Raw genomic sequence first — 13,933 nt, 5'->3', positions numbered from 1 at the left:
AGACATGCCACGCGCCATCCATAAAACACCAAAAATACAACAAAATCTCGCTTCTTCGGCTTGACTGCAACGATGTACTTGGCGATGGTTTCTTCTTTATTTGCAGGCTCACATAACTCACGTTCTCACTTGCGTATCGCAAAATTTCGCAGAGAATATATCTACATGCATATACCTTTTCTCACACATGTACAGCTCATTCGTACTCGACGGATAGTCCAGAAAACAAGTCACCTCGTTCCTTTGACTTATTTCGTTCGCTCTCGCAAACATATCCGCGTCTTTTTCATCTATCTTATTTACCGCAGGTGAAGATCCGATGCTCAGCGACCAACAGCAATACCGATACATGACTGTTGATGACATGAAGTCCATGGGGGATGACTCGATGCGCGTGAACGTGACGGACGACGAGAGAGATAATCGACATTCCGGAGGTAAGTGAATATATCTTTGCGCGGCTTCGTCAGTTATTAGTCAGAATAATAGCGTCCAGTCGATACCTGCGTTTTCAAGCCTCTCACGTCGATTATCGGTGATTCTAAAGATCGCGCTCGCGGAATTACTCTGATTATTCGGTCGCGGATATTATTTGCCAGCGGTTCTGTGTGCATATCGAATTTATCTAATCTGTTGTTTATATATTTCTAATGATAATACGATAATTTTTCTCCTCCGAGTAGATTAAGCGAAACCCCGGGAGAGAGTAGCTGCGAATGTGTTCCGTAGCATTTAACATAACGCAGAGCGGAACGTTCGATCATTCCGCACGCCGTTAATCGGATTAGATCATCCTCGGGAAATAAGTTTAACGTGCATGTCGATCTGTTTTCTAGCGCCAACTATAACAGAGATGATTACGAAAGAACATTATCAACGTACAAACGCAGCCAATCTCAAGCCAGACAATGTAGACATCAATAAGCATCCCGTGCACGTCGGGTACGTAATATTTTCAATCTACTATTCTTTTACTTCACTTTATCAATTGAGAAAAATAATTAAAACGCAAACGTTCCATTATTGACAGTTAGACGATCGATATCGAATATTTATTTAAACGCCGCGGTGTAAACGCGCGAGGACATATTTTTGCATCGCATTAAAGAAATGTTACAACAAATTTTACTGCAAACGCATTAAATTTTGTATCTCCGATTAAATCATAATGATGAACGATTCGATAAAGGATTGAAAAATTTTATCTATGAGTCATAATTTCTTCTGGTTTAATCTTGAAACAGATATTATTTTCTTCCGTTGACAATCGAGACTCGAGAAAAGCTTTTAATTACCGAGAGAAAAATTATAATTGCATGGTGTGCCGTGATGAGAGTATATAATGTTGAAGTTATAACAATATCACGACGTGCTCAAAATTCTCACGCATGTTGACGATCTAATACTTTGCGCGTTTGAAATTTTATTTGACAGTGAGAACATAGCCTTGCATATATGTAAAATTGAAAGTTTGACTTGTATATAATAAATATACGTACATAAAGCTACCGAACGATTATAATTGCTTTACGGAAAAACTACCGTCATTAGTTTCGATTGTAAATAAAATTTGATAAAATAAGATTTGACGCGTCTCACCGTCTCGTTCGATTTTCGAAAGAATTTAGGTAATCGGACATTTAATATTTTTTGTCAGGCTTCGTAAAAAATTGTCTTTTTCAATTTTAAATTATGACAAATTATGTAATATATGAGAAAGTACTTTTTAATATTGATTTGATGTCAAAATTTTGCTCACGATCAGTTTTCCACGCAACAACTTTCTCTATTGTAACTCGCGGGATTTTAAGCAGAAAAAAAATTAAAAATTATCGTTATTCAATACTATTATGAGAAACGCAATCCGCGGTTTTACTGCGCGGCCTTGTATTCCGGTGTACATATCGTGATTGACGCTATTGGTACTACGAAACAATAATGATATGTATTATAGTATGACATTAGTTGTGTGTTGGTGAAAGTTTCCTGCTGTGATTAATCCTACAGATAGATTGGCCACCCAATAAATTACCTATTGTGCTAATTTCACATTTTTTATTTCTAATTGGCAACAAATACCATATAATCACGATACAGTAATCGATCCTTCTTGTTTTATTTCAATTAATTAAAATTGATTTTTTTTAAATTAAAATTATTACGAATTATTATATAATAATCGTACTTATAAAGTAATAATTTATGAAATACTAGATAACAAAAAAACTGTGCACTTTATGAATCGGTATTGTACATACGATCGTACTCGCCTTTGATATAAATAATCTCACATTTGTTGCCTATGTAGAGTTTAGAGAAGTTAGAAATTATATGTAATTGTTAGTAACATATATGCTCTTTGACAACCTATCTATATTTAATATCCGAATGCCACAATGAATGACGTTTCACTGAAATCGCGTGCAATATTCATATAACCGTTCGAGTCTGCATTAGGAACACGTGGTATAAATTAACTTAGAACTACTCTATTAAAAAAAAAAAAAAAAAATAATGACTTTCCTCTAAATATATCCGATTGTGGAAGGCAAACCGGTGTGGCACGTACATGAAATTCTAGCTAAGATATCTTGATGCTCACGAAATATATATTCGCTCTTGAAACGCACGAGCTAACTGGTTACCGTGAGATATTGAATAATGTAATTAACATGGTACCACGTAATAAGCATAGTGTACATAAGTTTTTTTTTTTCTTTTTTTTTTTTGCGCTAGTAATATTGCTCATAGCGAACTCTGCTACAATTTATTTGACTTAATGTTCACGACAGGATGTGCGATAATTCATAGCTATTCAGCCAGCTCGACAAGAACGCTTGATATTCTCGTTATAGCCTGCCTGTTCGTATTAGCGGATTTCGATTACTTAGTGTTTCAGCATGCTGTTTTTCACATTACACTTGGATGAACGATTCTTTAATCAATATATTTCCGTTTACCACTGGCGACTTTTACTAACCGCTCGGCTGATTTGAACAGAATGAAAAAAGGAAAAAAAAAAAAAAAATAGCTCCTCGACGACGGAATATCGTCTCGACAGAAAAATCTTGACTTCCTTGTTTCGTCAATCTGTTTAACAATGATAAAACGTTCTTGATCGAGTCATCCTTGCACGTGGCGCTGTGCATTTAAAAGCACAGAGCACTACTCTAATGATTTAAAACGAATGCAATGGCAATAGAAAAGGGTGCTATTTATATCGGACAGGATAGCATGAGCATGATAAACGAAATTATTAATTTGGATAATTAAAATCGGTTTTGTTCTGAGAATAGCGAGTCTCTAGAGTCTCTATGCACCTCGCTGGCAGCTCTCAGTACGGCATCGAAGGGACAAGGAATGTGGAGGGACAGGTACATCATATATCCTTTACGTTATCTTTGTTTTTCTGTCAGATTTGATGAGCAAATCTTTTTGCTGCATAAATTCTGCAGAATAATACGCAAAATATAATTATTATTAATAATGAACATATATTATATGTAATAATGTAAAGGAAAAATCTATTTAAAGTCTGAAAAGTTTAGCCCTACACATAGCAATAGCGATTTGTTCAAAGGGGGACGAGAAGATATTAAGCATGCTGATATTTATAAGAAAAAGAATCGTTCTTCCAATAAATTGTTAATTAGTAGATAGTAGGAGGTATTAACGTTGCAACAGCTGCCGCTGGATGTTCTTCTCATATAATTAATTTAAGTTGAATTACTTCGCGTGGATCACGCGCGACGAAATCTGTTTCGTGCTAATTAATTTAATAATAACGCATATAATATCGAATTAATGCATCTTTTAGTTGGAGAAGATTTTAAGTCGGATAGAATTTTCGCGCGCACGGTCGACCGATTCGCAATTAAACAGATTTCGGAGCGTTTTTATTTTAAGTTTCTTCCGCGAAATATTGTCTTTTTTTCGCAGAGTGTGAGTGTGTTACGTCTCTTTTTCTCTCTACTATAATACATAATTATTATTGTTACTTCTTGTTTCGTAGTCGTGTACAATAGAAAAGTGGCTTGCGTGTGATGAATGCACTTCACGAAGTGATCAGTGACAATCATCATAATCATCATCATCATCATTATTATTATTATCATCATTATTATCGTAACGAACAAGAGCACATTTTACGAAAGTAAAAAAAAAAAAAAAAAATCGGAAATATATAACACCAGATATGTTCCGTTAATTGCGAGTTTGACTTAACGAATTAGAATTTTTGTAAAAATGTGCTGACGTTAGTGACTTGTCATCTTTTTATTATGCCATCTCATCATCATGTTTATGAACGAATGGATACTAACGCGTTTTTTATTTTGTTCCCGATCCTCTGTTATTTTATTTGCGCTACTCGCAGAATTCCACAATGGAGAAAGTAAGTGATCTTCTCATCAATCTTAGCTTCTGCAATTTGCCGTGTACATACATCACGCCCCCACGTTATTCTCTCTCGATTATTTTTTTCTTTCGTCGTTACACCACCTATATCTGTTACCGCACAACTTTCTGTAGCCGCATCATACATCGCTCAGCGAACGGAGCTCTTTCGAAGATGATTCAGAAAATAAATGTGATCCTTCGGGAAAGCAATAAGGCTTACAATTAGTGTGAAAAAAAAAATTTGTTTAATGCGCGATGAATGAAACATGCACACGCAGTCGTTTCTCGTCGACAAACGAGGCATTCATTAGAGACGTATGCAAGCGCACTTTACAAGCGCGTCGACAAATCTAAATGGAATTTACAGTGAGAAAAGAGGAAAGAAGAAGCAAACTAATTCGCGGTTGTTCTTCAATAACTGCGCACGCGAGCGACGGCACGTTAACCAACGCCTAGTGTCAATATCGCGGAAAACGTCCTTGCTGAAAATTTACGTTCGCTGCGCGATGTGCATTGCACAATTCTCCTGTGAATACTTTACCGGTGAATCAGTATGTCTCTCAGTGTCGGCATCGGCTACGGTATGCCGGTAGTTGAGAGCGACTGAATGGAGCCAATTTGTTTCACTCGAATTAGATGGCACTTTCGCCTTCAGTGTCGGTAGTTTGGCGCTTACGGCTGAATCACATCCACATCCGACAGACGCCCCACGTAGAAAATATCTTTTAGATTAGACTTTGTATATCTAGCCGTTTTATTTATCTCTTATTTTGCGACACACGCCCACGTACACATACCTGGCGCATTCCGTTGCCATCTCGTAGAAATGTCCGCACAGATTTGACCTGTTTAGATAGCTGTTTTATTTAATCTCTTATTTTTGCCACACATCTCATTGTCGTATAATTTTATTCGTGTTATGTCAAAAGTAAATACTTTCACGCACAATATAATTCAGTGTCAATAGAGCGTAAGTGCGAATTATCTCACTGTCACTGTAGGAAAGACATAGTTAATAATCACAACGTTATAATGTGGTTGAAGCGCATCGTTTCTAAATTTTAACAATGATCCCATGAGATCGTCATCTCTAATTCACGGTTATCACGCTTATAGTACAATGAAATTTCTCGAAAATTATGCTTTCCAGCTTTTGCGCACTTTTCTTCATAATAATTAATTCGCGCGAGCGAATTGTACAGTGCATTGTGACTGACATTAAATGTTAGAATTATATCACGAGTATATTAATCACGATTTTCAGTTTCTTATCTTATCTTATTCTTATTGCGAGAATTTTCGTGAAACTTTGATTAAATTAATACAGCGATTAAAAATTATATTCTGTAATTCTTTTTTCTTTTCTTTTTTTTTTTATGTTTACTTTTTTCGGAAAGTTACGTAACGAATTTATCCCGTTGTCGTACGGGAATTAACGTAAGATCTTGTAAATTGATGATTCAACGAAGCGATATCACGCGCACAAAATTTTTTACATTAACCAAAGTGTAAAGTGATTTCGGGTACATAAGTACTTCGGGTGATATAAAATAGGCCTTGACTGTGCATCTCTTGTAAGCAGCCTTCACATATACGATGTACTTTATTTTTATCACAATTTTTTGTAACATCCCGAATGGTTCCACGTGACGTGATCGTAATTTCGTATAAATTCAAACGTAACACGCTCTCAAAATTCCTCAGCTTCCTGGTTTCCTTCTTGGTGGACGCGAGAGGCGGTGCGATGCGCGGATGCAGGCACAGCGGCGTCCGCGTAATTGTTCCACCGCGTAAGGCCGCGATGCCTATGCGCGTCACGTGCCGATATCTAAGGAGAGATAAATTGACCCACCCGCCACCCTTGATGGAGGGAGAAGCGTTAGCCAGCCGCATCCTCGAATTAGGTCCCGTGGGTGCGAAATTTCTGGGGTACGTTCTTCAAACAACTTTTTATCTTTCCATTTTCATTATTTGTAATATAATGTGTTTATTCATATTTTTGAATATTGTATCGTGGCAATACATAATTATATAGTTATTAAAAATAATAATTTTTTTTTTTCTGTATAGCCCGGTTATCATAGAAGTGCCACATTTTGCGTCGTTGCGAGGAAAAGAACGGGAGATTGTAATTCTACGATCGGACAACGGAGAGACCTGGCGCGAGCACACCTTGGAAGCCAGCGAGGAGGCTGTCCAGGATGTGTTGAACGAGAGCTTTGAGGGAGAAGGTATGATTTAAGTAACTTTTTTTTTTTTTTTAATAATATAACAAACCCTGAGCTAATATAAGTACGTTTTCAGAATTAAGCCAGCTAGAGGATCTCCAAACGTCTCGTATCGTAAGGATACTGACCGTAGATTTTCCACATTACTTCGCGGTAGTGTCTCGCATCCGGCAAGAGGTCCATGCAATTGGTCCCGAAGGCGGCACCGTGTCGTCATCCGCTGTACCACAAGTACAAGCTGTCTTCCCACAAGCGGCTCTTACTAAGAAGATCAGAGTCGGTCTGCAGGTATTTCTTCGTCCCTGCTCGTCGATTAAATATGTTCCGTTCATATTTAATTTGTATTTAATAATGTTGTTCTGTGCATACAGGCACATCCTATACCGGCAGATCTCGTGGCCAAGTTGCTCGGAAACAGAGTGGCTGTGTCGCCAATCGTTACCGTCGAGCCAAGACGAAGAAAGTTCCACAAGCCAATAACTTTAACTATTCCAGTACCACAAGCGGCCAACAAAGGCATGATCAATCAGTATTCCGGAGACGCGCCGACTCTGAGACTCCTGTGCAGCATTACTGGTAATATATGCTTGCACGTAACATTGTAGAGCAGCGTACCGTCTTACTGGCAAATCTCTTACCGATAAACGGCTGGAACTAATATTATATGCCGCATATATCTTTGACATACATATACTTGCCAAACGTTACGTTATTTTTTATTCGAGTATCGGTATACTGTAGCTTAGCAGGCATGAATACAATTGGTAGGCTATCTCGTTTGTTCTCAGGTCGCTCGGAACTGCGAACCAAGTATCGTACGTTGCACGAGAAGATTGCTTACATGGTAGCAGCACTTTTGCAACTCGTTTGTGTTTAGTATGATAAACAGTTTGTACATTTCGTGATGCACCAACGTGTAAAAGATGTTCCAGTGTGAAAATCACTCAAATAAAGAAAGTCAATTTATGTATGTGAATGTTCGAAGATATGTCATATGTTTTGTCGTAAACGTCTTTTTTTTTTTTTTGTCTATGTCGTATTATCGTAAAATGTTTCGAAGATCTTCGGATAGAGATTTAAAAGGGAGATGGGAGCTGCACGATTCATAGAAACATTTCGTTGAGTATCATTATTGTATACATATCTTGTTGTGATTCATTGTTAATGCTTGCATATTGTTAGGATTGAGTCATTTAGGTATGGATTATCAATTAAAGTAGATAACATTTTACTACCTAGCCCATTGTTAAAAGTTAACTTTCAAGTTTTTGTTTCAGCACATTCGTTTGTCTGGTAATCGCTTTAATATATTAGAAATTTGTGATTTATATGAAATTGTATTCATGATATACGTATATACACGTATATATATGTATATACCACCCGAGTGGAAATTGATTCCCACCGTTACCTAATAATTAGCTAGCCAATTCGTGGATCATCTCGTGACTGTTTAGCAAAATTGTCCAGCACTGAGCCAGAAACGTAACGTTTAAAGTGTCTGGATACTAAACAATTATTACTCTCTAATAACGAGCCAAAAAAAGCCAGATATCTAAACATGTTTCGCCGCGTACTAGTCTGCTATTGTGTGCTAATCTTACGCAACGATCGCTCGACTGCCGAATTCGCTGGGCTAACCGGTTCCTGCCGCCCGCCGCGGTAGTGTGAGTACGTGCGTGTGTTTACATCTGGCCGGCACCTTGCGCTCGAAACTCGCAAGGTGGAGAACGCGCGGGCGGCGGACGGCGAGAGCCGGTTTACCCCGTGAACTCAGAGTCGAGCGTGCGTTAGCTAGGTCAGGACGCGTAGTAGACAGCACGCGGCGAAAGACTTAAATAAATTTCCACTCGAGTATGGATCACATAATATCCAATTATATTGTTATATAGATTATATAGATTATTATCTAAAAGGATTTATGTCATTATAACAGTTACATACAATATTATACTGAATACTGTCACATTTAAATTTATTTTAACCGCACAAGTTATATTTTCAATACTTCTAAAATCGTTTCTCAAAAATTATAATTGTTTTTCCGTATATTTTTTTTAATTTAATATTATTACTTTAATGTTCTTCTTTTTTTTTACATAAAATGAGAACCATATATTGATTAATATTTTACGTTATTTTTTCTATTCATCACTTTATTATCTAAATGTATACACCAACGATTGCTTTATACACATTTCGTAATTTGGGCATTTTTTTTTCTTAATTTTGCAAGCATTATCATTCGATCGGTTATGTACCTTCTTTTATGTTACATTCACACATTGATAAAAAGCACTTGGACAACAACGCACTTCTAGCGACCGTTTTTAAATGCCAAATTTTCTTGTGCCAAAATGTGTCGATTATTATTCCGATTTATATTTCAAATTATTCTTACTTGTAGGCACAAATTCGTAAGCTGAATTGTTAATTATCCGTATTTAATCTCGGTCGTGCGAAAATATATTACACATATTTCACTTTTGTCACCTACGTATTTGCAACACGGACATATTTTAATAATATTATTGGACTTGACATGTATGTCGTTCAGGGGGGCCGAATCGGGCAGTCTGGGAGGACGTCACAGGTTCGACGCCGTTGACCTTTGTGAAAGATTGCGTTTCCTTCACTACTACAGTTTCCGCTCGCTTCTGGCTGATGGACTGCCGTAACATTTCCGAAGCCACGAAAATGGCTACGGAACTTTACACTCACGCGACACACGTGCCCTTCATGGCTAAGTACGTTTTGACTGACGTAACGTGGCAAATAAAATTTTAGCGATATAAATTACACAGGTGCAAATTATACGAGAAGAAACTATTTTAATGCTTACTTTACGACAGGTTTGTAGTGTTTGCGAAACGGGTAGATCCATTGGAAGCAAGATTACGCGTGTTCTGCATGACTGATGACAAAGAGGATAAAACTTTAGAGCATCAAGAACATTTTACGGAAGTCGCAAAAAGTAGAGACGTCGAGGTATATATGTCGACGATATAAATGTAGATTCGCTACCACGAAAGCAAGCATTATTAAATCTTTTTTAATGCTACAGGTACTTGAAGGAAAAACGCAATATATGGAATTTTCGGGAAATCTCGTACCCGTATTGAAAACCGGCGAACAATTGCAGCTACCGTTTATAGCTTTCAAGGAGAATAGGGTCCCGTTCACGGCGAGAATAAAAGATCCAGATGCCGCGGATATGATGGGTCGAATCATGTTCATGAGTGAGCGCAAAGTACCGAAAGGTGAACTGCCACAAACGCCGATCTGCACGCTAAATATTTTGCTGCCCGAAAAAATTTCTCCGGATACTGCGGTTTCTGAGCTCGATTTATTGGAATTGTCGAAGAACTACAGTTTTCTACGAGATGGTGGAATAAGTACGTGAACAATAATATACGATATAATGAAATAGAAATTAACAAAATTTAACTAATGATATTTATGAGCTTTTAATTTTACGGAAAAAAAAAACGAATATTATTTTCAGGCAGACCAGATGCTATACACAGAGCAACTATTCGTTTAACGGACATCGCTAATTTATTAGACAAAGATTGGGAATCATTAGCAGAAGAGTTGAATATTCCACCAAATGATGTGGCTCTAATAAAGGAAGAATATCCCGACAAACCTGCGCAACAGGCTGCTGCCATGTTCAAAATCTGGCAAAACAGTGGAAATAAAGCCACGGGTAAGTCCGATATTACGTAATAATTTATTTATCTTTACATCAGCGAGTTAACGTTACGTGTTGATTTCGATGAATGAAAATTGCGGTGGCTGCCTTCGTAGTCTTTAAAAAAAACCTGTTTCCTAGCAAGGTCAATTAATTAGACACGCGCGCTATAGTTGAATCAGGCGTGAGGAATCTCTCCTAGCAACGTAGATATGCGATGATCTCATTGTGCATTATTATGCCTGACATAAGTCTACGCGCTTCGTTCCTTCTCTTTCCTTCTCGCCAATGGCATTGACTTGTACATAACTCGCTGTGTTTCTGCAATCGGCAGAAATAACAGGCGGTTGTGATTCCGCAGTATGTGATCGGTAGTCACGCAGTGAAAGTGATTAAATCCGAGTGCCCTCCGTCGCTTTTTTTTATTTATTCCGGTTTTACAAATCGCCGAATTATTTATATCTCTGTATTTGTATTATTAAAATTATTTAATATTCTGCCATTTTTACATTAAAGTGACATAGTTTAAATAAAAAAAAAAAAAAAAAAGAAGAAGAAACAGTTGTTTTCGTAAATTTTAATTAATTTGATTTTAGTGAAAAAAATTTTAAAGAAAACGATGTTTATAAGTTTATATCAAGAATATGAAAATCAGAATTATTACACTAGCGAGTTACTGTTGATATTTCGGAGATATCCATGTTCACGTGCGCAATGTGCAATACATTCAGGTCTGTGCGTAATCGAAAGAACGCAAATGAAAATAATATTGGCTATAAATTCTGACGATGTGGTTAACGATAAATAAACGTTTACAAGATATCGTGTACTTTTTATATGTCAAAATTGCATTTAACTATTACGTAAATAGATTAAAATAATACATTTTTAATTTAAAGGAAACACATTGGAAAAGGCACTCAATAAAATTGGGCGAGAAGATATAGTGAACAAGTGTATCTTTAATGTCGAGTTAGTGACTGACGACGTTGAAAAAGCTGTGGCAAGAGTCAGATTGGATCAGCCAGGATTTGATTCGCTGAAAGAGGAATTGGGGCCGTCGAGAAACACGTCACTTCGTCGTGATGCAACTATGGATCCTAAGATGGACCCTGATTACGAAGAGCCTGATAGAATGAAGGTGCGCATCTCATGCAAATTTAGAAGAATCTACATGCATAATTGTAATGTAATGCAAATGAACATGTGACAAAACAAAAGATGTTATTCCGCTGCTAGACTTTATTCTGGTTATCTTGCGATCTAGTTATTGAGCACAATTGAAGAAGTTAAGATCAGTCCACTTTATATATCATAATAGCTCTTTTATGTATGCTATAACAGTCAAAAGGCTTAATACATAACAGTAATTTACTCAAATAACTACTCGCCGTGGGATTCTTATAATTGCCGAGATAAAACGTAATTATCTTTTTGTTCCAGGACTCTGAATCAATCGAGGATCTTAGTATCTCCGGTACACGGGATAAACGTACGTATAATAGTAATACTCGTGAACTAAATTTTATTATTACTCGCTCTTGCATTGCATTTCAATATAACATACAGTTTCTTTCGAAAATAATTTCATACATTTTCTTACATTATTCTACAATACAAAATGCAATAAAAAAAAAAAGTGACGTCACGGCTCACGATACTTGAATGAATGATGCACGCCATGCCACAACGCGTGTTATAAATTACACAGAAACAGACACTTTTACTCGTGCTTACTTAGAAAACGTGTTAGTCAACGCTTTACCGGGCAATCTTACTGCGGCCACGTATATCCGTTACATTCGTCATGCAACGTTTTCACATCAGCTCGTGTTACCTTTGTGTCTCTTCGTTTACGCATTTTCTGCACTTCACAGCCAAAGAGCACGTCACAATCACAAACGGCACTGTATTCAACGGAACCTCGACCCCCATCAAAGACAAATATGCGAGCGACGAGAAAGAGCTCGGTGACATGATGGCCGATTACCTTGAGCACAAATGCCACACGACCGACACAATGAGCAAAAAGTCGCGCGACGAACTGGATGATCCGGAGAAAAAACGCCAGAAAGCAATCGCCGACGCCAACAAAATAGTCTCTGGTAAGTGAGCTTGAAAGCGATTGGAATGAATGGTGGGTTGAGGGGCCGTGCTTACTACTACTGGCAAAAAAAAAAAAAAAACCGGCAGCCGTTAATCGAGTTTTATCCGTGGAGCTACGTCGCCAAAATGCGGGATTTCGCATTCTTACATACATAATCTTAAAATTCAGCAGCATGATTTTGATTAATGCTGCGGGCGCACGCTTTATCTAAAGAGAATTGACTTACTCATATTAACCATCCATCGAACTGCGTTTCGCCGGACGCTATAGATCTCGCTGGATCGGAGATACATTTTTCTTTAGTGATATCGTGTTCATAGTTATGAAATGTATTCGTTAAAAAAATTTTTGAAGTGATGCACGTAATATTATATTTCTTGAATAGCTTTGTACACTTATTTGCGCGCGTTTTTTCTTTTTCTTTCTTTTGCATTATTAATTATATTATCTTTTCTCTTGACGATACTATATATTTTCATATACGATTGTTACTTTATTTGTAAAATGATATTTATCACTATTATCCAGTTATAATTGCAACAAATGCACACGTAATTATATTGTTATATAACTATATTTCAAGAATGTAGTTTCTAAGTAGTTATATTTCAATGCTAATCTGATTTTGTACATTGAATTTTACTTGTTATTTATTATCGTCGTTTATGAAGCAAGCTTTAATTTTTACGTAAGTATCCAATCAACAATGTGCACGATCTTATTTCAGCGAAACGTTGCGGTCGAATAAACGCTAGTACATGAATAAGAAATGTCATTATCATTATTATAACATAATGATTCTGGACACGAATCACGTCAAAGCATAAAAATTGTCTCAGCTTAATAAAGAACACTGTACGTTTTGCGGAGCGCAAATAACGTACGTGAGCACTAAACATTTGTATTTACGCCGTCTACTCACAGGTTCTGGAAGCCAAAGCGGATCTCTTCGGAATTTTACCAGCTTGCTTGTACTTTAATATGTAACGGAATATTTTATCTCGGCCTATTTCAAGCAGCTATTAATTATATATATTTTATAATTTTTATACCTCATTTAATCACCCTCACTAATATCCTTAATACTCCGCGAACACTTTTAGATTAATTTTTTTCAGCAAGGTTTCGCTGCAATTATTTGGCGTTGCATGAATGGCCAATATGTGTGGCCTAATTGTGTGCGCGCACGGAGCAGCTGTCATTAGAAAAGATCACTAGACGTTGTCGCGTAGGCCATCAGAATATCGTTTGTCTATAGCTGATAAATTAAAAATTGCTAAAGTAACTAATATCAGCTAACTGTTGTTACCACTTAAAACAGTAATCAAGAGTTTTACTTTGTGAAGCTGAATTATTATATTACTGTTATTTATATTCTCTAACAGCTTCATTTTGATATCTTCAGCGTTTGTTTCACAGTTAATGTTGTACTAATCGAAATACTCTCACGCCCGAGTGGAAATTGATTCCTAAATGTTTTTTCGCCGCGTACTAGTTTACTGCACG

The 13,933-nt window shown here is 36.9% G+C and overlaps 1 protein-coding gene across 15 annotated transcripts in view; it reads left to right on the top strand.

The window, feature by feature from the left end:
- Positions 1-13,933, top strand: part of LOC139101749 (ankyrin-2) — a 78,743-nt gene that overhangs the window by 38,133 nt on the left and 26,677 nt on the right. For 12 of the 15 annotated variants that reach the window (XR_011545616.1, XR_011545613.1, XR_011545612.1 and 9 more), the window contains 14 exons: positions 309-437; positions 837-942; positions 3,297-3,374; positions 6,103-6,327; positions 6,469-6,629; positions 6,703-6,914; positions 6,998-7,202; positions 9,184-9,373; positions 9,479-9,614; positions 9,691-10,021; positions 10,132-10,335; positions 11,220-11,461; positions 11,764-11,812; positions 12,198-12,425. Coding sequence is in view for 2 of the 15 variants with exons in the window: in XM_070655136.1 (XP_070511237.1) it covers positions 309-437; positions 837-942; positions 3,297-3,374; positions 6,103-6,327; positions 6,469-6,629; positions 6,703-6,914; positions 6,998-7,202; positions 9,184-9,373; positions 9,479-9,614; positions 9,691-10,021; positions 10,132-10,335; positions 11,220-11,461; positions 11,764-11,812; positions 12,198-12,425 (2,496 nt within the window). In the remaining 13 variants the exon portion in view is untranslated. Of the gene's footprint in view, positions 1-308; positions 438-836; positions 943-3,296; positions 3,375-4,375; positions 4,394-6,102; positions 6,328-6,468; positions 6,630-6,702; positions 6,915-6,997; positions 7,203-9,183; positions 9,374-9,478; positions 9,615-9,690; positions 10,022-10,131; positions 10,336-11,219; positions 11,462-11,763; positions 11,813-12,197; positions 12,426-13,933 lie in introns of all 15 variants that reach the window. The other 3 variants (XR_011545614.1, XR_011545615.1, XR_011545617.1) reach the window with 3 other exon arrangements.

Source organism: Cardiocondyla obscurior, linkage group LG04 (assembly GCF_019399895.1).
Source record: "Cardiocondyla obscurior isolate alpha-2009 linkage group LG04, Cobs3.1, whole genome shotgun sequence".
Classification (NCBI taxonomy): domain Eukaryota; kingdom Metazoa; phylum Arthropoda; class Insecta; order Hymenoptera; family Formicidae; genus Cardiocondyla; species Cardiocondyla obscurior.
The sequence above is the reverse complement of the archived record's forward strand: the minus strand, read 5'-3'. Positions and strand labels throughout refer to the sequence as shown.